We start from the raw sequence: 26,128 nt of genomic DNA, 5'->3' as shown, positions 1-26,128 counted from the left end.
TTTTTTGGTTTACTTTAATGAAGATATATTCAGCCACACACATATATATGAAAAGTTTTACCAGTTGAAATAACAAATTATTATTTTCAAAATATAGATAAATAAGGAAAAGAAATAAGGACACACTTATACATGTATTATAATGATATCATGGATTTAAAAACCCAACTAAATTCGGTGAAAACTTGCAGACTTTGGTAAATTCATAATTTATTTCAGTTTTTTGCTAAAAATTTGAACAAATAAGGAAATTGTGAGATTAATTACAGCTAAATACCAGTTATGTGTTATAGTAAATTGTCAAAAGAAAAAATGAAAATTTGTAATTATTGCAAAATTGACTCTATCATGTCTTTTAGTTCTAAAAATAAAAATGTTCGGACTAATTAAACTTCAGATAGTGTCAAAAAACTTTGTTAATGAAACTACAAAAACATTTTCAATCTGTATCATGTAAGTTTCAGCACTTGATTTGTGAATTATTACTTTCTTTCATTTGTTAATTAAGCAGCTTATTTTCCATTAGTAATGTAAATTTATGCAAATGTTAGAAAGCTTTAAGGAAAATTAATGACAGCTTTAGCTGACAACCTTAATTGCAGAAATAGCATCCTTTTATTGCCATTTGAATAACACTTATCTTTGGTAACTGCACGCCAAAGGTAGCAAACATTGATCGTCTATTTAATGAAAAGATGTTCTGATATCATCTTTTAGTCACCTGAATAATTGCATATCAGACTCTTGAAGTAAAGTGAGCTCTGCTTATTCTATCCTTTTATGCAATATCAGTGTAAGAGTGGGTGTACTTTCTCATTTTGTTATAATTAATTGTCAAGATCTTTGAGATTTTCTGGTGAATTTCCTCCAGATAATCATGGTTTACCATCAATATGTTATTTGGCCATTCTTTGGATAATAGTTACAAGAAAATGGCATTAAGATACAGAAAAATACAATTCAATCTACTTATCAGATGATTTGAAGGTTTGGAATTTTAGAATTAAGCTTATGAATTATAAAAGTAGTTGTCTAATCTTCCAGTAGCCTAAAGTAATTGAAATGTTCTGGCCAAACATTTCATAGAAAACAAATCTGGATTTTTCAATCACTTTTAAAATTTATCAGAAGAAGTAAATTTGCATACTATTAAAATAGTATTACAACTTTGGAATCATCTATCACAGAATTTTACATTAAGAATTTGAGTTTTAGTATCAAGTATAAGTAGTAATTGTTGTTCTCCTTATCAAATTATATTTTGCTTTTTTATGCCCCACCTACGATAGTAGAGGGGCATTATGTTTTCTGGTCTGTGGCTCCGTTCATCCGTCCGTCCGTCTGTCCGTCCGTCCAGGTTAAAGTTTTTGGTCAAGGTAGTTTTTGATGAAGCTGAAGTCCAATCAACTTGAAACTTAGTACACTTGTTGCTTATGATATGATCTTTCTAATTTTAATGCCAAATTAGATAATTACCCAATTTCACGGTCCATGGAACATGGAAAAGGATAGTGCGAGTGGGGCATCCGTGTACTTTGGACACATTCTTGTTTCTTATAAAGATTTCCATCAGTTTGATAGTTAAATTATTCATGAAGCATTTTAGCTGTGTTTGATATAAATTTTTAAATCATATGAAAACATAGTGGAAATACTACTTGTTCTTTTTTTACTTTCAGCCATTTTTACCTGGACAGTTTGTTATTCATTTTATAATTTAGTTTGATAACTGTCCATTTTTAGACACAGCATGAAACTCTTTTATTCTGTTGATGACAAAAGAGACCTTTAATGGGTTTTATTGAAATTGAGACAGAATTTAATCTTCCATAAATGCTGAAAGATGATCTTAACAGTAAACAGTCTTCACCTGAATGAACAAACTAATTGAAATTTGCAACTTTCAAGAATGTACATTTTAAGAAATTCACAAATTCTAAAGACAGCCTCTTGAGGTGAAGTTATCTTAATTTAAACTCAAACCGAGCAAAGAAAAGATGGTAATGTAATTGGAGTATGAATTAACAATGAATTCTTGGTGCCTAAGTTATGAATTATTAAAAGATATCAAGTCCGTTCCTAAGAAAATTTTGAAGACTGTAATTGTCAAGGGTTTTGAGGCAAGCAACATTGATCTTCTTTTATTGAAAAGTTAGGGAAGTTTCTGGTCAGGTAGTCATGTGTAAGTTAATCGTCTTTGAGTGTTAAGTGATCTTTTAACAGTTAGTAATGGGGAATATGTCCAGTAATGATCACAAAGCTCGTGAGACTTCTTATTGTTGTTACTTTGAATCAAATATCATCCAAGCATTTATAAACACAACCAACAACTTAAGCAGGGATGATGATCACACTTTATAAATAATTAATAAAACTCATTTTCCTTTAGAGAGTGAAGAGGGCGTTTCGGAGATCAAGTTGCAGTGCCATTAAGATATGAAATATTCCTTAATGGACATACTTTAATCTTGAATTACCATACTTTTGATGGTGTTAGTCTCCTTTCAAGCATAAATTTTGTTTTCTTCAAACTTTAAAAAGTAAGATTAAGGCTGGTCTTCGTATGTTTTTCTCTAAATTGTAATTTATTCAAATCACCAACTAAGTACCGAGAAGCATATTTCTTTCCTTTTATGTCACATGGGAGTTCACTTGTTAGACATTGGAAATATAGAAATTTTGATAATTATTCTGTTCTGACATTTAGTTTTAATAATGAATTTTACATCTATACTTAACATTCCTTTTCTATACTAAGGATGAACATATAGTAGTGCATTCTATAGAAGTTATTTGCTTCAGCCTTTATATATAATTTTAAGGAAGGGAACCAAATTGTTGAATATATCATTTGTTAAGCAAAATGAAAATAAGAAGAATGGTATGATTGCCAATGAGACAAGTCTTTCATTTACAAGCCTTAGAACAGAGTTACTGAATATTTCAATAAAAATACACAATATACTTAAAGGACCAAATGAATTTAGACAGCAGTATGTTGTTATATTGTGTCCAAACCATGTTTTGAGCTTTTTTCCAACCTTTTAAGGAAGGGAATTAAATATCGTGAAGACAGCAGTTAAGCTATGGTATTTTGTCACAGCACCAACAATTGTTTAGTTTGAAAGTAAAGACAATAGTTTATTATAATGAAGCAACCAAATCTCTTTATCTTATAATCTACTGATTTCTGTTCCTTCGTTTTCTAAAAGCCTCAGTAAGTTTGTATCTTTGTCACTTGAAATGTAAATAAAACTAAATGTAGGAATTTCTAATGTACTTCATTTCACAGAGTGTTGCAGGACTCTCTGTTGACAGAATAGATATGATTTGTAGTTTTGAAAACATCACATCTTGCACATGGTATTTGCAGGTGTACATCAGCAGTGAATCATTCCAACCTTGATAGTAGAAACTGTCTTAGTTCACAATGTGTCACATCACTTTAAACAATAGATAGGTTGACAAAAGTTCAATAAGAAAATTCCAAATAGAAACTTTCTCACACTGTCAATGTTCCAAATCTAGATGTTGACATTTCCATACTGACATGTTGTGTTTTCCAGGTGCCAAGACCTACTCAATCATCTGATGTAGAATTAGTTCAAGTTAATCAAACTCACAAACATGCATGCTTTTCCTTCAACAGCTTTTATCTTCAGAATAGAATGTCAAAGATAAAGAACTATTTTGTTTTGTACCAGTACCTCTTTTTCCATTTACCTTGTCTTTTTGTTGCTTCTGTTAGCAAATGGTAGAAAAAGTTCTTCTTCAGTGATAACAAACCTTTGAACACTCAAGTTGTGAGTTTGAACCCACACACTTGTAGCAAGTGTTTTTTTTTAACTATCCAATCATTATTGACATTCAAATTGCTAGTTTTCTTACCACAGGCCTATAGATCCTTCCTGGTACTCTGGCTTCTAGGACCGGGCAACATTTTATACCTACAGATGCTTAAAATGGCATTAAAACCCAAACAGATCATTTCTATTTCAAAATTTGCTCTAAGGGAGATAATCAACTTACAAGAATACCTTTTTTTTTTCATTATTGTCGTTTAGCCTAAATATATACTAGTAAAGCATTTGAAAAGGCATACTTTTATAGTTTAACTAATTTTTTAAACACTAATATTCTAGAATTTATCATGGATTTGACATATCTTGTACAGAGACCTAGAGTAAAGGTGTTTTTTGTTGAAATTTTTAAGTGAGAATTCACCATTACCTGTGAAATAAATGCAAATTTATAATAGCTGAAGTTATGTAATGTTGTAACAATGACTAATAATTTGAATTAGTTGTAGAAATTTTATATTTTGACTTTAGAAACCCATCTCCGTCTGTCTCGTTATCTTGAAGAAAAGTCAATGAACTTATCTGACAAACTGTTGCAAAAAATAAACACAGGACTTGATGTAAATATACAAAGAAAATGATAAATGATAGAAAATGTCAATACTTTGTCTCAAGACTTCAAATTACCTTATTGTTGAAAAAATATATTGTTACAAAATAAATATTAAATTTCGAAGAATTTTCAGTTTGATGGGACTTGCAATATGTGGCAAGGTTTATTGAGATATTGAGTTACTAAATTTGTCTCCGATGTCTGTATCATGGAAAAAAGTGGATGTCATTTACCAAGAAAATTTATTACATTTATAACGCCTGTCCATATTGGGATTTTTAGTTAATATGAATTTTCAACTTCACCTTTTTTGTTTTGGTGAAATTTAATAATCCTAGGATGGCCTTTTAGAATAATAGATTGACAATTTTTCATTTTATCATGATTTTTTCCTTGTGACTAAAACATGTTGCATCCTTTGTCATTAACGACCAATGTTCCGATATTACATGGTATTCATCAGTATCTAGTTTTTCAATATTTTACCATATTTCTTGGCCTAAAGGCATTACACCTGTTGCTCAAGTAATATATTCGTGGCAGAAGTAATTACAGCAACTTAATCAAAATGAAATATATACCACTTTATTTTCTCTTATATATTGCCTGCTTCCAAGGAATAAATTAAAACTTTGTAACATTTGGTCTACTACTCATTTGTCAAATTTTCAATCTTTGACAGTATTTCGATAAACAAATTGCTATCTTTTGATAAACGTTGAATTATTTTGATAATTTTATATTTATACTCAAAAGATGTTTTCCTAGAAATAATTTCTTTTATTTTCAAGTTAAGATTATCTCCCCTGATTATTTAAGGAAATAATTTTAATCTTTTCTCACATCCTTTAGAAAAGTTAATGGGAAATTAAAGAAAACTAATGTTTAGTAGCCTATTGCATAATGTCTAGAAAGGAGCCAGCAATAACATAAAGTACTGTGCTATAACAAATATTTTAAAAGTTTTCATTTGGCAAAGTCCTCATCTATTTTTTTTTTTGTTTGAACTTTATAAAATATAACTGAAGATGAATGGCATGACTAAGGAAAAAAATGAACAGAACATTTATTGTTTTTTTATTCCCAGTGCTTATCAATCTAATTGACAGAAAAAGAAAAGAATTTAAAAAAATGTATTTCTTTAGTCAATCAATTAGCTGGATCTTCAAACTTGATTAGAAATAATTTCCCCCTACAAAAGCAACAAGCTTAGATGAAACAAATTTGTTTTCCTCAGATCCCAATGCTACTCAATAACTTTAATGAAATTGGCTTTTTTCTTTCTTAGTCACTTAACAATAAACCAACTTCTTTTCATCCAGAAATGGATGGCTAGTGTTGATTTCATCTTGTTTAGAATAAAATTGATCACTAATTTGTATAAAGTTGTATCCACTTTTATTAAATATTAATTAAAGATGTAGTAAATGTGCATTAGTAAAGTGGAAAACACAACATTAAAAGATGACTGAGGAAATCAGAGGCCTCCCCAGGGAAACATGTGTTTGTAGACGGCCGCCTAATTGAGTTTCTTAACACAAAAGGATACCAAAACACAAGTGTATTGAAAAACTATTATCTTACTATTTGTTGAGAGTCTTCACTTCATAAGGACACTGATGCTATTAAGAAAATTAGATATCTTTGTGAAGAAAGGCTGGATACAAATTGAATGTGGCTTGTTATGCGGTACTTTTACAAATGAAAACTTATTGGCTCTTAAAAGCTGATGAAGCGATACCAGAATTGGATGAGTCCCAAATGGAATTAGCTTTGAGGTGGAGATAAAGACAAGACAGACGTATTCTTTAAGATATCAGTTGGATACGATTGGTTTCGACTTTTATTGGTCATAAAGCAAATAAGACATGTTTTTCTCTGTCTTTTATGCTGAAAATAAAAAGAGTAAATTAAATAAATGTTCTCGTGAAATGTTTTTTATGGTCAATTTCGTATGGTAAAAAAATATGTCATGTTTGTGGGGTAGTTACCATATAATAAATTTAATAAAAAAAATCTGTATGACCATATAACTGGTACATAGAGAAATTCAGTGAGACATTAATATCGCATGACTAAAATATCAACTATGTAAAAACATTGACACCAATTTCTTTTTGTTGGATCTATTACAATGGGTAACAATGCCCTTGCTATACGTTCAGTTTAATAGGGTAAAGTCACATACACATTTTTCTGCCCGATAAGATAAGTCTATCAATATTTGGGTCTTAAGAAATATATAACATTATCATATATATACGGTATAGAATTTAATAAGCACTGTCGAGTGTAGATTGAATCCTATGTAAGTTTAAACACAAAGCCTTTAAAATTTGTACTTGTTGCTCAACCCTTAAGCATGCAGCTTTCAGTTGTAAAAGCCAACATTGGTTTGCCTGAATATGTATGTAATATTTGCCACTGGACACAAATAATTCACTTAGTACATTTGTATAAATTGTAAATCAATGTTTTGAATTTTGTTAATATAAACCAAATACTTTTCGATGATGACCATACATGTTTGAAATTGCAACTCATATTGTTACTATTTTATTTTAATAATGGCATACCGGTAATTGTTCTATATTTCTTTTCGGATATTTGTATGCAGAAAAATAGAGACTTGCCATAAAATTCAGATCTGAAGAATGCATTAAAGAACTATGTCTGGCTTGGTCTTAAATCTTTGAAGAATATCAACAGGATCTAGAATGAAACAAGACTATAGTCAATTGCAACTTTATCACACTAAACAAAGGAAATGATAACAACCTTTAAATTCTAGAAATTATATTTTTATGACAAGGAAATGACTTTATGTGAAAATAAGGTAGATTGGTCTGGGAATCAATTTATTAAATATGCTGTAATTTCCTTAAGTTTTCAGAATGTTTCTATCTGAATGGTTTCGTTGCCAAGATCAAAGTCTACAGATTATGTTTAGTCTTCTCAAAGGCATTATCAATACCTGTTTTGTTCTTAGAAACAATTTTCTGTTTCACTTAAAATGATTTATATTACCTTAAATTACTGATGGTAATGTTATAATTGTGATTCCAATTTTACAAAAGACATTCATCTGATATTTCCAGACAGGCATATCAGAATAGCTTTAATGCACTGATCTTCATCATTTATTTTTTTCATTTATTAAAGAGTTTTCTTTAAAGAGGCTGAGTTAAATTTCTGGGATTTTGGTCCTTCTGAGTGGCAAGAAAACATTGAAATAACATAACACTGCTATATGTAAATATTACATCTTGGTATACATGTTTACAAGTGTTTCTAAAGTACATGTTAAGATCTTATAAGGATTTATAAGAAACAACTGGATAATATGTTGTTTTTTTTACATTCTTTATAGAATTTTAATATAAAAAAACTACTTGGATCTTCATCATTCCTGTCATTTTTTTTACCAAAATTTGTATTATTACAATGTACTGATAAAAAAATGATATTTATATCATTAAACTTGTAATTTTGCTATGATGAATAAATATAGTAAATTCATCAAGAAAACAAATAATAAAGAAAAGCAAAGTTAGCCTGGTAAAAGATCTGCACCAATAGATTTCTGGTCCCCTCTAAAGAAATATCTTTTTATGGTGAGATGATAGAGATTTTTTTAACAATATTTACCATGGTATGAATGTTAGTATTATTTTTTCAACTACAAAGTCTTGTGCTCTTGTATGTGTTTGTTTGTTTATTTTGGTGTGTAAAATGTTGGTTATCTCCTCCTATCCTAAGTTTGACATAATGCCCTTATGGCCTCTCTGAATACACATCTTTTGTGTAATACTGTACCTTGACTTAAGATTATCATATTATAAACTATTACACCTACCCAGGGTGGACAGGAATCTTTATACTCGTGTTATTGACCAAACCTGAATAAGTACTATGCACTTGTCTTAATCCTCTGGTAATGGACAAACACAACTACAAGTACTTTGCACTTTTATGTATGCAGTCATTACTGTAATAATCAAGTAATTAAGCATTTAGGAGTTGACTTAATTGTAATTAGTCATTTTAAGATTGTTGGAATACCATTTATGGAAATTATACATTCCCCAAATTGGTGTATTTGCATTTCTGAGTTCCCATTTCACAATAAGTGGGCATGTCATTAATATCTACTATAGTAAAGAAAATAATGTCTAGATGTTCAGCTTTATCAATTTTATAATTGAACCAAAAATTATCAATAACTTGAAAATTTGGATTCGAAATACATTTTGTTAAATAGATGGATTTTTTTCAGAAATCTTACATTCTGAGTTAAAATAATTTGTTTAACTTTTAGGTGTATGATGCATGTATTTTGGACTTTGAAAAGATTTGAAGTGTTTTAAAATAGACATTATACAAGTTTGGTTTAATTATTGAACTTTTATCTAAAATGAAGAAAAATTTGATGTTAAGCCAAGAATTTGGTATTTGTTTGTTTTTATCATGTTTATTTCGTACACATGGCATGTTATCTATAAAGATATTTGAACACTTCATACCAGTACAATCAAGTACCATGAAGTAAATACTTAAATTTAATCAAGATTACATTTCAATTAAGTTTCAGATGTAAAAAAATAATTAGAAGTTTTTCCTGTCTTTTCTTTTTGCCTTCCTTTTTGAACGAAACACATCAATATAGTTATTTATTTTTACAAATATAATACATTACATTAAAGCAGGTTTGCTGTCCTTTATCTGTTCGACTTAACCAGATATAAGGATTGAGGTTTCACCGATCACCAACTTCTGCCTCCATTGCTTTATCACCATTGAAGACTTACTTACTTAAAAAGAAAATTGGCACCTTCTGCAGTGTATTTACAAATTTTAGGGTCAAGGTTAAAAAAAATAAAAATAAAAACAAATCTACCTACGCTATTTTTCTTTAGAGGGAAATCGTTAATACTCGTATCTTTTTTTTTGGCGTACCAGGAGTTGCATGATTAAGAAATTTCCTTGAAATGCTGGGCCTAAATGTCGGAATTTGAACTTCAGAACAAGTTATAACTGATAATTATCAAAGTTTCCTGGATTTCCCACGCAAATCTAGTGCAACTTAAACGCCACCATATTTTGGACCTTGATACCAAGTCAGACTATCTAGACTATTAGTTGTTTGTTGTGGTTTGTCTTTCTTTGAAACAAACTCAAAAATAAAATTGAGAAATCAAGTGGTGGTGATTGGTGCATTTTGTTGTACTGTTTTATTTTTATATGTATACTATCATGAAATGTAAAATGTTTTTCATAAAAAGTTGTATCTTTGTTACATTTTTGATTCAACCGAAAATGTCTTATTCATATGAATATTTATCCTTAACTTTACTTACACCTCTACATTAACACCAATGCATCTACGGAAAGCCAAGCTGATGTTTTTCTATGTAAGATACCCAAGCTCAGCCATACTGAAGGTGTATTTCCCTGATGTCAAGTTCAACAAGAATAATACAGCACAGCTTGTTAAATGGTTTAGCAACTTTAGGTAAGTTTTTTTACATTTGATTATTTATAACGTTTAGTAAATAGAACATGAGTGGTACACATTTGTACTACTTTTGTAACTTACTATCAATACTAGTGAAAATAGCCACTTACCCGCTTTCCTTAAGTCTTAGGTAACTTCATTAAGTGAGGGAAGATGCCAAGCTGAGATTCCTTGGTATCTGTGGTAAAACAGTCTATTTTATTTTCACTGTTTAACTAAAAAAATGGACTAAAGCTCCTATGGCTGGACCTGAAAGACACTGCAGTATCATACCAAATTGACATTAAATACATGCAAGAATATCGTACCATTTTTTTTGCCTTCAACCATTGTAAGAGGTCCATACAAGGTTATACAGACATTAATTTATATTTTGTTTTTCACCCTAAAAATAGTGAGAAAAAAATCATATATCATATCAAAATGCATTGTAAAAATGCTTTTGTTTGTGTACCTCTCTATTTGAGAATTTTTAAGAAGTCTTTTTTCATACTAAAGTATTTACTTACTATTTATATTTTATATGACATTTTATTCTGTAGTCTTGGTCATTACAAATAATTTAGTCATTTCTATGTCAATTTTCCAATTCTAATAAGTTCCAAGCTGCCATGGATCTGTTGATTTTGTACTCTTAGAAAAGAATATTTTTTGGCAAATATATTTCAAGAAACTATTAATTATGACAAAATTGATAAGAATTGATAGGTGTTAAGGGAACACCCGTTCTTCCTTAATGATATTTGTTCATTTATGTTTCTAGCTGCATTCTCATCAATATTTTCACTTTATTGTCTTTGAAATATTCACTTCAAACAAATTTTTAAATTTCATTATTGAATTATGTATTCCAAGATACAATAGCTAGAACATTAGGCAATACATTTCTTTATTTCATAATAGCTTTTCATACTGTTCCTGTTGTGAACTAGCAGTTTATATAGAATTTGCTGAAAAAAAGGAAAAGAAAATGGCCATTTCTAAGCCATTTGATGATTAATTTTAACAATTCATTTTTAGAATTAGGTGCCTTGGTGAAGGGGTTTAATCATTTTATGACAATCTTATGTCTGTCTTGGGATTTCTCATCAACATGATATGCTTTTCTATAGAAGTGATCAGAAATCCATTAAACCATGAAGTAAGTTATTGCAGTCAAAAAATAAAGGGAAAAGATCAACTGTCAAGATGAAAAGAAGAGTCTGTTAATTTCTTTAATAGTAGAGCTCCATATAGTTAAAAATTGTAACAATAACCTTTTCCTTTTGAATATTTTATACCACTGCAACAATAAGTATAAAAAGAAATTGAAATTTATTTCCCACTTAATTATAAGTGGTTATGCATAGGAGACTTTCAAGAAAAGTAGAATTATAAATCAAGGATTAAACAATATAACAAGACCAATTTTATAACACCAGATGCACATTTCAACATTTAATTTAAGCATTATAATTCATAAATTTACAATGAAAAGTAGTAGATATGACATTAATATAACCCTTTGTGTCAATTTTATAAATGTATTGTTAAAAAAAAATGCAAAATCAACAATATGTCAGAAGTACACATCAATATCTATTTCTTTTTGTTTAATAAGTGTTTATAAGTAACATTTTAATCTATTTGAGAGGTACTTCCTTTCTCAAGTGATTCAACTCTGCAAGACCTCTCAAGGAAGAAACACTTTTCCGATTTCATAAGTATTCACTCTTTATTTTCACAGAATCATAAACCACCCACAAAAGATGTTTGAAACATTTTAAAGAAATCACTAAAATCAACATTATTTCCTAGAAAATAACTTTGGCATGATATTTAATTTTAGTAAGATCACTATCTTGATGTCTTAACCTGGGAAAATAAAGCATCTCAATTTATCATTTCCTGATTGAAAAAAGGACGGAAATAAATAATTTTTAAGAAAGATATTTAAAGGAAGATAGAAGAAACTGGCGCATATGAAAGTTGGCAGAAAACCTAAATTATTTCATAGTGGTGTACTATTGCTTAATGGAAAAGACTTTTATCTAATATCTTAAATGTTACAAATTAACCTAGAATGTAAGGTTTAAGAATATCAATCATTGAAATATGGTTTTGTAAATCTTAAACTCCATAAAATAAGTTTCAGATACAATGTAGAAATCTTGTCCCTTGGGACATCTAATATTAAACTGAGTATTTCTTCTTCAATTTAATGTCTTATTTGAACAGGGAAAAAAAACTGCAAAGGCCTGGACAGTTGTAAAAAAATTATACATTATAAAGTATTTACATCTTTCCACAAGAATTTCACAGACGTGGCTTGACTGGTCTAGTTTTATGAAAGGTTAACATATGAGACACTGTTTGACCCCAATCTGGTGAAAAATTCATTGTTTATTATATAAACAAAGTTTTCTTCTGACACAAGTTTACATTGTTTCCAGTTTATGCAGTGAAATATGTTGTAAATGACATAATGACAAGGAGAGGATAGGTAAATAGCCAGAAATGATAAATAAAGACAATAAACACATCTGGCTTATTGAAAACTATAGTGACATTCAAAGTAAGGTAAAAAGAAATATCAAAATTGTTGCGGTTTGATCTAAAAACATGATAGTATTGTACCGTTAATTTTTTTTTAGCATTCAATTTTTTTGACATTTTCCCATCTTTAGCAGAGAATTTTTTGTTGCATTTGTTCTGATTAATAAGAATTCTCACAGGGACATATTTGAAAATCTGTGATTCTGTCAGGAAATATCACACCAAACAGGAATAAAAGTAAACCCTGTGACTGTTGAATGTGGGAATTGGACACGAAAGATTTTCTCTTTGTCTTCATTGAGTAAATACTTCCCCAATATGACATTTAAAATAAGCTTAAAAGGCCATCTGTATGGATATTACTTTTCTCTATTTAATATCTTATCAGCAATTACAGAATGGTTTAGTTTTGCCATCACCATTTGGCTGTCACTTTCTGAAACCTTGGAGAAAAAATGATGATTATTGTCACTCACAAAAGGCTGCAATACTTAGAAATTAGATCATTATAGTCCTACCAAAAGGAGAAAATTGGTCGTTCTCACAAGAAATTAACAGAGTTTGAAGGATGAAAATTGCAAAGGAAATTTTATGCACAATTTATTGATAATCAGACCTATCATCACAGGCAATTTTGTAATTTATGTGTGTCGCTTGTAAATTGATGTCATTAAGAAGATAGTCGTCATAAAATTTCTCATAAACTGACAAACAGGAATTTTTATAAGGTCTAATCATCAAGATCTGCCTTCGAAATCTAGGCTTCTGTCATATTTCTATATTCCACCATTATTAATATATTTTGTTCTTTTTTTTATTACATAATGTCTTAATTTTCTAATTATGTGAAGAGTATCAAATTAAATGCTAGTTAGTCATTCAATGTAAATGTCATAGAAAGATTTGTGGAATTAAAAAAAGGAATGAAGAAAACTATTTTTGGATTCCCGAATTTTCGGAAACGTTAACACATCTTTCTAATGATAATAATAATTACTGTATCAGATTGATTTCATTGAAACAGGTGCATAGCACAGAATTGATTCCATCTAAGATATAAATATCTTTTCTTTGTTCCAACAAAATACATGTTAAAATTGATACCAGGAACTAAACAGAATCACAGGATAAAAGAAGTATTCTGAACACAATTTTTTGTGTCAGTCTTTTACATGAGAAAATAATTTTAACATCTGACTTGTAGGAAGAATTAATTATTGGTTTGCAAGGTTGACATGGATTTAATAATGAAGATCTATAATTGCAGTTATTACCTGAATGGAATTACCTCCCTTTAATGAAATTTAAATAACTCATGATTCTAAAATAAAGTTGAATAATATACTCTATTAAAGAACAAGTATCAGTAATCTTCCATTAAAAAAAAAATAAATCTCCATCTTTTTATGAAATTTCTATATTCATTTATTTATTTGTCTAAAGTGTTTTCAATCATTTGACATTTATGGTAAAATTTCTATTCTTATTAAGATAATATTCTCAATTCGAATATAATTTGCTTTAATGGTAGCAATTTATTTGGCATAGCATAAAATAAAGACAAAATACTTAATAAAGTGCTAATGAGAATAGCTCTGATTACTGGGCGTTTATCTGATACATTATCCATTGTCAAGAAGCTGTTATTTAAGAAAACCACTGATGAACAAGAAAATTACATATTGTTTGACATTCACTAATCGCTATAGAAATCTTTATTGAAAGATAATGTGGGCCGATGTCGCTATGTTCCTGTCTTCTGTCAGACTTTGTGACGGCTTTACACGAACAGCAATCCCCATTTGTACTCTGTTATTAGATTATAGAGAGATTGAAAGAGGTGTTTAAATGCTTTCTTTTCTCCATCGATCTTAATAGATAGTTCTATTTCTCCATTCCCCGCCCAAGAGGATGTAAAATCTTCGTGCCATCTAATTATGTGGTGATAAAATAATAAATCATGACAATTTATATTAAATAGGATCTTCCCATTTAAGGTTAGAACTAAGTTTGTTTATATTGATTTGATGCCTGCATTCTGATAGGAGATTATTTCTAAGAAAGACTTTGATTTAAAAATTATTAGTCAAGGCTTAGAAATTGAATTCAATTCCCTAGTGAAATTAAAATCTAGGAAAGAAGATAGTTTAACCTGATTATTATAAATGAAATAAATCAAGTTCTAAGAGCACATTTTACTATCTTTCAATCTTTACTAAATGAACTTATTTATTTTGTTTTAAATAACCGTTAAAAACAAATACTACTTGGTAAATGAAAGTGAAAATTTAGAAAAACTTTGAACATATGGTTCATTGTTCATTATAAGTAATATATCAACATAGTTGCAATTGTTTTCTATTGCAATAAGGTATGTTTCAAATCAAATCCATGAATTCTTATCCCATTAGTAAATATTGACATTTCTTGTGAGTTCTTACATTAAATTGGCAAAGATTGAAACTGATATCTTGTAGCAGAAATATAATATTAAGTCTTTTTGTCAATATGATTTTGTTGTAACAATATTCAGATAATGACACAGGGATTATGTCTCCATTCCTTTTCATAGAAAATTAGTTGGATCAGTATAGAAAGAGAAATTAATCTTCTCCAAGATTGACTTTATACCTGGTAAAAATCTTAATTAACCTGTGATATCTTTGAGGGTATTGATTCAGAAATAAGTCGGGTATTTGTCAGTTCCTTTCCAACATAAACAGAATATTGGTAATTAAAGAACAAATACTTAACTAAATCCTGGTTGTTAAGAGCTTTTACTTGATCGTTGGGGCTTATCTTTTCACCACAATTTTCTGTTATTAAATGTTTTCTGATCCTTGATAGAAAAAATGTTTCATTGTTTCTTTGTCAAAGACTTTTAGCTTCATCAGGACATGCTTTTGTCACAACTTAAGCATTCAATAAGGACATTATTTATTCATATATATTAAACTTACTCTATAGCTTTTATTTATGGAAGAAGCTAATTAAGCAAGACTTTACATAGATGAGCTGCCATTGATTATGGCACCAATAGCAAAATAAACTTAGCAAATATATGTATAAAATAAAATATATATATTCAACGCTTCAACCTTTTGTTCAATGGCTGTGGTCTTTACATTGCCTTTACCCAATAGGTATATATGTCTCTGCTTTACTTCAAGAAACATTATGGTTCAAGTTATGTAAGATATACAATGGTAGTATGCTATCCTTTGATTTTACAAGTACCTTTAAAAGCTGAGAGATGTTGCTTATTAAAATTTGATATACTCAATGCAAAATTTTACGTTTTCTTTTTCAGAGAGTTTTACTATATCCAGATGGAAAAGTATGCCAGACAAGCCATTGCTGAAGGTGTCAAACATGCAGAAGACCTTGTTGTGTCCACAGATGCTGAATTATACAGAATCCTGAATTTGCATTACAACAGAAATAACCAGATAGAGGTGCGTACTTTTTAAAACAAAATAAAATGATGTAAAATTTGAAGATTTTTTCCATGTGGAGGACTCTAATAATGCATCAAGGTAGCCATTTGAGTATTGCTATTTCCAACCATTAAGAAATTCAGATTATTTGCCTTGCATGATAACTGAAATGAAGAATAAATGTAACAAATACACTTCCTTATGTATAATTAATTAGATAATTGCTGTCATACCCATAGCATGAAGCTGTTTTAAAGCTTGTTTTTGTAGTAAAAGGATATTTATCACTTGTTTATATGGACTTTCACAATACACCATTGCAGTAATAAAGTAAACCATTATTTGCTTTTTCTGTCATCTGTCTCATAATGGCTGCCATGTTATAATTTATTGTTTATGAGTTCCATGTATTCTAACTCAATTAATTTGTATTTTCACTTGGTTCTTATTAATTTTTTCTAGTTCTCTTTGCATAGCCATTCTTTCAAATGGCATAAAATGTCTCATTCATAATTGATATCGGAAACTCCCTCGACACCTACTTTTGGAGTCGGTAAAGTCGAATGAAGACATTTCATATTGTTCATGGGACTCTTTTCAATATCTGAATTATTGCCAAGACATACAATTAACTAATGTATGTTTACTTCAAGTTTATTAATATCGCTATCTATGTTCTTTCGGGAATTACTTTTCAATCTACTTGAAAGAGGAAATGCGGCAGAATATTTGTGATGATTGTATAGGGTGCATCTTCTTTGACGATACATTAATTTTCCTCGTTTCTAGTTCCCTAAGGGTCTGTGATGATCGACTACAATGGTGTTACTCTAGATGAGAAAATGTGATATTTCTCAGACAATGGGCACAAAAAGATTTTCGTGTTGTGATATGTAACCATAAATCTTTTAATTCAAAAGAAAGTTGATGTGTAATCACATTTTTATGAAGTTGGTCAATCTTTTTTATCTGTCCTCGGTGACAAGTCAGTAGGATAGAGAAGTGCATACTACTTTTCTCGATTCCTCGACACAGTTATCGTTACGGAGAAGACTACGATACCATAGAGCATTCCTATACATGTTATTATCACAAAGGATTCAGATAGAGCAATCATATCTGTAAAAACTAGCAGCACTTAGTAATGTTCCAAGAGAGTCATTAACTTGGAACTCCTGACACTTAAATCATCGGTTCCTCTAATCACCATTGTTGCCAGGTTGCAAACCTTATTATCATTCAGTGCTAATAGATCTTTGATATTTCAGGAGGGCTCTTTGCTTAATTTTTTCTTTTTATTTGTGATATAGAATTATTAATCAAACCTTGACTTTGAAAATTTAAAGAAAATTAGTTTTTTGTTAGATATTTACTTATTGAAGAAGTCATTTATATTTTTTTTTAAATTGTTTAAATTATTGTAAAAGGTTTGTTAGTCACCATGAGTAATGATACTTGGACCAGAGAGAATTTTAAGATTGCCTATTTTGTTTTTGAAAATGAGCTGTGGTTTTTACATCAATGTCAAAGCAACCCAACAATTCACCCCAAAAAAAGTCATCAAAAGTTAAAATATAACAAGCTTATTTTAATCAAACAATAACATTTTATTGGATTGAAGGATACTTGACTATAACTTTTGCAATGCATAATTGAGGTCCCTGAAGACTTGACTTTAAAAAAAAATAAACTTAGTTCAGATGAACTGCATTTTCTGAATTTGAAATATAATGCAATAATTTGAATTCATGTATTAAGATAAAAACAGCACAGCACACCTGTGCAGATTAATATGCTGATAATATTAAAGATGATAGTTTGGTCCTTTACAAATTTTAAGAAGTCGATACATAGAATAAGTCCAATCTATGTATAATAATAGTACGATCTTCTTCACAAAACTGCATCAATACAATACAGTTTTAAATTATGTGTAACATGACCAATTATTTAAAGATTATAAGTTGCTTTCCTTTAGTTCTCCATTGATTTTGGCATATCAGATTTACCCTTATATGTAACATATGTCTTGTGTATCATCTAAAAGATATATTAACAATGTTCTACTCAGGACAATAAGTTTTCATATTGATATTAAAGATTTCCAACAAGTGTATATTTAATTGATAATTCCATTGTAAATTACAAATGACTAAATAACCTACAAAAATAATTTGTACAATGTCTACATTCATCTTTTGAAGAAAAAACGATATAAAGTTTACAATATGTATTGGGAACCTTTAAGTAATAAAATTCATTATGAACAAATGTGTCTTTAATCAGTATAAATATAAAACTTGCACTGATCTTTAAAATAATTGGACCTTTGGTATACTGTCAGCAATGGAACCACATGCTTTCTGTTTCATATTCCCTTAGGTAAGCTCGTGAGGTACATGACTGGTGCTGGTAAAAAAAAATATTAAAATTATTTAAAGTAGAAGTTTTAATGGTATAAAAGCATAGAGTATAAATCAAACAATACTGTCAATTTAACGTCTCCTATTTTCATTTAAGTTATGCAACAATTCGGATTTATATTTATTCAGAGAGAAATTAAAACCTAAATATTGTACATCTGGATAGCATTTTTTTTTCATCATTTAAAAAAAAAAAAATTATAATCTACAGTAACAATTAAATGCTTTCAAATAAATTCATGTGTGACATTTTTTTTCTTTCTGCATTTCAATTTTTTGCCATTTTCTTCTTTGTTCCTTCTTAAATATGATCTTGTTTAGTGGTACAAAATTGTTGCTATAACCAAACAAAATAAAAAATGCTTTTTATGATCAGATAATTTCAATGCCTTTTTAATAGGGAATTAAACTGGTAAGAAAAGATGCTACTGTATTTTTCAAGAGACATTCATATTATGATTAAATCTATACATGTGCACTGATGCATTTAAACTCGCCACACTTCTTTAAAATTAATGACATTTTAAAACCGTCCCTTTTTAAATTGTTATAGCTAAGGTGCAACGTGCCATGTTAAATAACTCTATACAATTCTTTATATTGGAAACCATACTGAATTCATCCCATATAATTATGAAGATTACATCTTTGGTTATATTACATTTAATTTCGGTCTTGCATTTCTATATACCCACATTAAGGTTTAATCTCTTCCCATAATCAGCTGTTGGCCCATGAAATTGACATGAAATGAACATATCTAGAACCTGTTGTATCATACTTAAAAGTTGCTTCTTGCCTTTCTAAAGTCGGAGAGTATTGACTTCTTTTGTGACTTTCAATAATAGTTCTATCATCTCCCATTCTGACTGTCCTTCTCTTATAATAACCTGAAAGAAGTAAATTCTGCATGTTACAAGAAAAAGTCGTTAAAGCCATGAAAAGGATTGAGTGTAATTTATTTGTGCTTTCTGAAGCGTCTGAAGATGATTATCTCTTGTTTCCTATTAAGAGAGGTTAAAAAATCTTATTCTTTTGCACTAGGCCTTTCACATTTTATCTAATACTTTTGTGAGACATATTATTTTTGTGTTTAAAAGGTTAAGTTTTTTTGCTTATCTATCAAGAAGTAATTTGACCATCCATTACTTGTTTGTCAGATTCCCCATCTTTATTCAAGTTGTTATTGAGCACCACCTATCACATCAATTGAAATTTGCATTCCTTGTGTTGTAAGAGTTGATTTGTTGTAATCCTCCTTAGGTTTTGACAAGGAACCTATGGTATTAAGTTGTCAAGGAGCCAGCATTTCTCTTCTTCCATCTTAATCCATGTCATTTTCAACAAGAAACTTTGAGTAATAGTAAGATTAGTTATGAATAAGTAATTAAGTATATTTTTACATAGCTAGTTTTGCTATTGTATCTTCAAACTCGAACATTTACTGGAAGCAGATTGTTTTTTAAAATTATCTTGGCACTGTAAAGGTTCAGTATTAAATAGTGTAATCACTTTGGGATTCTCATCAATTTATAAACTTTTTCAAAATTTCAAAAATGCTTTCTTGCTGACTCCACAGGGCCTTTGAATAAAGCAAGCATGATCACAAACATTTTTATATTTTCATATTTTTAGTATTTATGTGTAAAATACTTGACAATCAATATGTAGTTCGTCTTTCTTTTTTACTGTTTTATATTCAAAAAATTTTGAAAATTGAAAGTTATAGAATACATTGTTAGATTGGAAATCTCAAAGAAATAGGAACTAGGATACAAATAAATCCACGGTATTTTAATTTGACACTGTAATGGCTCAATCAAAGATACCAATGTTACTGCCAATTGTAAAACACTGTAGAAAGTGTGGCCATGTTTTAACCTTAATGTTCCCCTGTCACACTTAAGCTAACTATCAGAGACATAATTGAATGAGTTAAAAATGGGGGGATTTGTAGAACAAGAAAAGCCTAAGATATGTCATGGGTTTAAGTAAGGTGTCACTCTTGTCCTTCAATTGACATTCACAAGCTAACTCAAGTCTGATTCTTATTTTATTTTGCTACTAGTTTCATTAAAGTCTTTGTCATTTTTCATGTTATTAACATCACAACTGCCGATCTTAAGTTGTAATTAAGGCTTAGAATTTCTAAGAAAATGATGAATTAGGATTTTTGTTTTTCCATCATTTTTCAGCTTGTTATCAGGCGATCTTGACAGTGCAGGGGTTGTATTGTGAAAGCTTAAGACTTAAGGTTGAAAATTAAAGTATAGATCAATTTGACTATGTCAGGGAGCAAGGAAAAGTTTAATTAAACATTTACTGGTGAAGTATGATATATAGTCTCGAAGGCTACTTTTGTCCTTTAAAGTAGAAGGAATTCAATGATTTAGAATAGCAGATGTTCTTAATCTTATATGCTTTTAAAGCACATTTTAAAATCTTTAACCATAAATTTAAGATTTTATCTGATGAAAAGGTATTGATGAAAATGTATGAGGATTATCACCGTGAAATTTGACAGATAGCACGGTTCATTTCAAGGTATATTATCAACTTTTATTTTTCAGGTGAAATTATTATTTTGAGGTTATTTTTGTGGTTTTATACAAAATGCATAAATCATTTTAAAATTATAATAGGGCCATTGGACACAATACCGTTTTTTTCAGTATTTTTTTTAAGTGTTTTTAGACTTTTGTATAGTTAGATCTTTTATCTTTAATTGAAATATTTTATACTTCAGGTTCCTGATAACTTTAGAATGGTTGTACAAGCCACATATAGAGAATTTTTCAAATCTGTAATGGCCAACAAAGACACAGAACCTTCATGGAAGAAAGCCATCTACAAAGTGATAGCTAGAATGGACGATGTCCTCCCAGAATATTTCAAATCACCCAACTGGATGGACCAGCTAGGAGATATGTGATTCTTAAACTCAATAAAGATAGTATATACCAAGTTCACAAGTTCTTACTTATATATTAACTCTGACCTGATTAAAGGTTATATGCGTAGGAGAAGGACCGAATGACAAGTACTTGAATAAAAAACATTGTCCTTGGTGATACTGTTATTATTACACCAGAAGGAAGTTTATAATTTATAATATTTTAGATATATTATCTATTAAGCTCAATAAGTGCAGAGAAAAGGAAGCCATTATTATTGTCCTTAACATTATAATTGGTAGTTGTTTTTTACAACAGTATTTCTATTATAATTATGTATAATTATTTTATGAAGATGTCATTGAATGGTCAGAGAAAGTAAGAAAAACTGGAGAGAAAGAGGAATGTTAATCGACAGTAGAATGTCATAGAATTAAAATCAAAATTCGCCATTGCTGGTTTGATTGAAAATGTTCAATAGCATGAACGATCAGGCATCCCTGAGAAAGATTCATTTTGTATTTTTTAAAGTTAAAAAGCAGTTTGACTTACTTTCAGACCTGTGGGTTGTGTTCAGATACTTTGTTAGTCAGTTAAGGTGCAATTATTTATTTTTTTGTTGTTTTACCTTTATACCAGGTGTACTAATTAAAATATTTTGTTAATTAGTTTTTCTTTGTTGAGATTACTGTCATTATTTATTTCTTTATTTTCATTTTCACCTGCATGGTATCTAATTGTTTGATACATGATCTTGCATAATTTTACTTGTCAATTTATATGTCCATTAACATTGATTCAGTATTTTTTGTTAGCCATTTGTCCACATTTATTTTAGTGTTTTCTTCATTTTAAATAGTTATTATTGACAATTTTTTTTATTGCACACAACATGCAGTAAAAATACATAGTATCTGAAGAAGATATTTTTTTTGTGGTAATCGGAACAAATATTTTGCATGCAAATGTACATAAGAGGATGTAACTTTTATAAATTTTACCATTTTGTATTTTTCTATTGTTATGTTATTTCTTGTAATCAAAGTTTTCTTAATTCCAACTGGGGCTTATATGGTAGACAAATTAACCCAGGTTCAAGACCATTCAGACAAAACCACACTGTTGATTCCATTAGCTTTACTACTTATCATTCAATTTTTTACATTCCAGAAATGCTCAGTTGTGAATATCTAGTCATGTTTTACATTATTTGATTGTTGATATTTGTTTAATTTGAATTCCAAGACCATTTACTTGCTTGATCAGTATTTTTTTTTATTATTATTTTGTTTGACAAGTTTTCAGGTATTGTTACAAAAACAATAATTCTGAAAGTTTTGTACAGTCATTTTTTATCTTTTTAAACATAAATACATATTGAATCAATGGGCTCTTTTATGAAAAACGTATGATATTGCAAAAAATAAGAACATAGGGGTAGTCCTGAAGTGATAAAAGATATCTAAAAACACTAGCCTGAAAAAATAGTTACCATATTTATTTTCTGTATATCACAGTTTGTAAGTTTGTGAGCTACTAATATAAACACAAAAATGTATAAACTTTATGACACTTTGAATTTCTTAGGGAAAGTGTTAATTTAAATAATCAAACACTAAGTGTCTTGGAAGTAAAGGTGTAATTTATTTACCCTATATATGGTGTTTGACATTTGTGTGAGTTTTATAACTCTCTACTGGAGTCCTAATGAAACATTTGTCATGGAAGATTAACTATCTGTTTAAAATTAATAAGTAGAAAATTATTACATGTTTTCTTCAAGACCTCCCTTGGAGAAAAGTTACCTATCCAATTACCACACCAACAGACAATATGGTGGTAGTGCCACTTAACCAATCATATGACTTGTAAACAATATGTAGGTGCTGCCACCTGTTACAGCTGAAACGTATAAATGTTTTTTTTCTCTTCTGACAAGTAAATGTAGCTCTCCAAAAATTGACATATTGTTTCTGATGGGTGACATCTTGTGTTAGACCATTTTTATTTCTTAATTGTTAAGTAAAGTAGTTTATGTCAATAAATTGGCGTTCAAAATTTATTAACAATTGATTTCAATGTGTCTCTTTTATTGATAGAAAATAATTAGGTTTTAAAAGATTGTTATTAAGTTATTTAAAAATCAAAAGAACAAATTTGAATTAAGTTTAAGCCTTAAATAGCAGATGTAAAATTTGTTATTTTGAATTTGTTTACTCACGTAAAGTGCTTTTGTCCTTTGTAGTAGGTCCTTAAATAAAATGCAGTTTCATTTTGTCCATTCTCAATGATCTCTTAAATTTTATGATGATAGTCATACATGTTTTTTTCTGTTGAATTCCACACATTTTTGAAATAAATTTGTCATTTACAATCATTTTTCTATATTAAAACATTTTTTTTGTGCAATATATATATAAACAACAGTCATTGTCTCAGATTTGTGCAATATTAATTAATTGGTGGTAGTTGGTCATTAATTTAACATGCTGTGTCTAATGTTATATAACCTTACACAATATAATTATTTTTTGTAATTATAGTAAAATATATTAGAAAAAAATAAAGGTATTTTCTTCAATTTGATATTATTTTTTTGTCTCTTTACATATAATTCATTTGATTACTATTCCATGAATGAAATTCTGAAAATGATAAAATTATAAATGTATATGAAATGAAAATATTTAGTAAAATTCATTTAGAAGTAACATGGAGCAAATAATTTTATTTAAATAAAATATGAATGCTATGAAACGAAAGTTAATTACCATAAGATAAGTTTTATGAAATTTGAGGTAAAAAATATTTTCTGTATATTTGACTTGTACCTGTAGGTAAAAGTTACTTTCACCGGAAATACATGATTATTAGTGACAAAAATACTTTAAGATGAAACAAAATACATAAAGATAACTTTAGTATCTTATAAAACAAGGTTACTTTTGATTATTACATGTCATTACCTTTGGTGTATGTGTAAAGGATCTTTCAGGATTAATATGATATTATTTGATGTCTTGTATATATATAATGTTTTTGTCCAGATATTTTGTTATGTATTTTGTGCTTGATCTAAACCAATCCAAGTTAATCGTCAACCAATTTTATGACATTCCTTCATATATAATACAAGATTGTTAAAGATGTTATGTATATGATGACATATTTTTCCATTTCTGTAAACGATTCTTTAGAATAGAAGAATAAAATTATTTGAAATGAGAAATATTTTTGTTTCTTTGTTTCTGAAATGATCTCTGAATTTTCAGAAAATATAGATGATGTTCTTTTTGGTGCCAAATGTACCAAGTATTCAGATGTGAAAAAATACACAAGTGAAACCCAGCTGTAATATTTCTTTCTTTTACAGGACATTTGTACTATGATTTTTTTTTTAGACCAAATGCAATTTAACACCACCACATTATTTATGTGCATGTCCCAAGCTAGATCCCTGCAATCTTGTGGTTGTCATTTGTTAGGGTCTGCCATAATTGTTTTTCATCTAGATCTACTGTGGTATAAATTTGGCTGTTTTTTTTCTCTTTTGAACATGTTCACAATTTGTCATCCTAGAGACTTTTGTAGCTTATTTTTGCTCATCATTGAAGGCTGTATGGTAACCAGTATTTGTTCAAATCTGTCCTTTGTCTTTTATGAATAATAATGGCAATTGGCAATTATACCTCATTTCCTAATTTTTATATTTGACTGCATTGTGAAGCTGATTAACACAATAAGTGCAATAATTAACAAAATAGTAAGAAAATACCATAAAAGAGAGTTGAAAGGTACCAAAGGGATTCAAACTCAGAAGTTGAAAACGAGCTGACAATACAAAGGAAAAAAAACAACCAGAAAACAATCAACAGTATATAAAACACAACAGAAAAACTAAAAACCTGAACAAAAACTGATGGCAATCTCAGATGCTCCCTCTAGAAGGGTGAGCAGAACCTGCTCCACATCTTATGTTGATCACACCTGATAAGTCATTAGTTCAGGAAAGACATACTATACCTTAGCCAAAAGACGGAAAAAGCAAAGAATTGCCCACAAGACAATGCAAAGAAACTACAGATTGAGCAACACCAACTCAATTCAATACAAAAAATTGGGGTCTTCAACTCGTTTACTCTCAAATTTTACTGCAAGTTTGCTATAAGCAGTCAGTTTGGTTTAATTTCGTGAAAATAATCTAAAAAACCAAACATCTGATATATTATTGGCTTGCAAGTCATTAATATAACTCTATAAAATCCGTATTAATAAAGCCTTTGATCTGACCACTAGCGGAGATTATTTGTGCATTTGCTCGGAACGTTGTCAGCATGTTCTTACAATAAAAAGAAAAGTATGTCAACATTTAAACGTAGAACAAGGGAAACACAATTTTGTTTCTTAATCCGGACCACAAAAATCGGTCTAATACAGGTAAAACGATGATTTATATATATATTTTGAACCTATGACATGAAATTAAACAGACCTAGAAAATCGTTTTATACATTTGCACAAAAATGCGGTTATATGACGATCAGAAGTCTTCGGAGGTCATCTTGAAGGATGACTAGATGACAGTTAAGTCTAATACACGCACGAAAGGTTGATACAGTAAAGCAACCCCACGAGTTGGTAATCATTTCTTTTAGACTTTTTTTATAATTTGGATATACATTTTCGTATAAAATAAAATCACAAAAATATTGAACAATTCGGAAAGTCCGTAATCACATGGCAAAATCAAATAACAAAACGCATAAAAAACGAATGGACAAGCACTGTCATATTCCTGACTTGGTACAGGGATTTTCAAATGTAGAAAATGGTGGATTAAACCTGGTTTTATAGCGCTAACCCTTTCACTTTGATTACAGTCTCATCAAATTCCGTTATATTTACATTGGT

General features: G+C 29.2%; 1 protein-coding gene across 1 annotated transcript in view; it reads left to right on the top strand.

The window, feature by feature from the left end:
* LOC143068340 (uncharacterized) overlaps nt 1–24,446 on the top strand; it is a 30,870-nt gene extending 6,424 nt beyond the window's left edge. Inside the window, exons 3-5 of the mRNA XM_076242313.1 lie at nt 9,772–9,925; nt 15,774–15,918; nt 21,070–24,446. Of these exons, the coding sequence (XP_076098428.1) occupies nt 9,772–9,925; nt 15,774–15,918; nt 21,070–21,255 (485 nt within the window). The 3' untranslated portion in view covers nt 21,256–24,446. The remainder of the gene's footprint in view (nt 1–9,771; nt 9,926–15,773; nt 15,919–21,069) is intronic.
* Nucleotides 24,447–26,128: the final 1,682 nt, after the last annotated feature.

The sequence above is a fragment of the Mytilus galloprovincialis genome, chromosome 3 (genome assembly GCF_965363235.1).
Source record: "Mytilus galloprovincialis chromosome 3, xbMytGall1.hap1.1, whole genome shotgun sequence".
Classification (NCBI taxonomy): domain Eukaryota; kingdom Metazoa; phylum Mollusca; class Bivalvia; order Mytilida; family Mytilidae; genus Mytilus; species Mytilus galloprovincialis.
The sequence above is the reverse complement of the archived record's forward strand: the minus strand, read 5'-3'. Positions and strand labels throughout refer to the sequence as shown.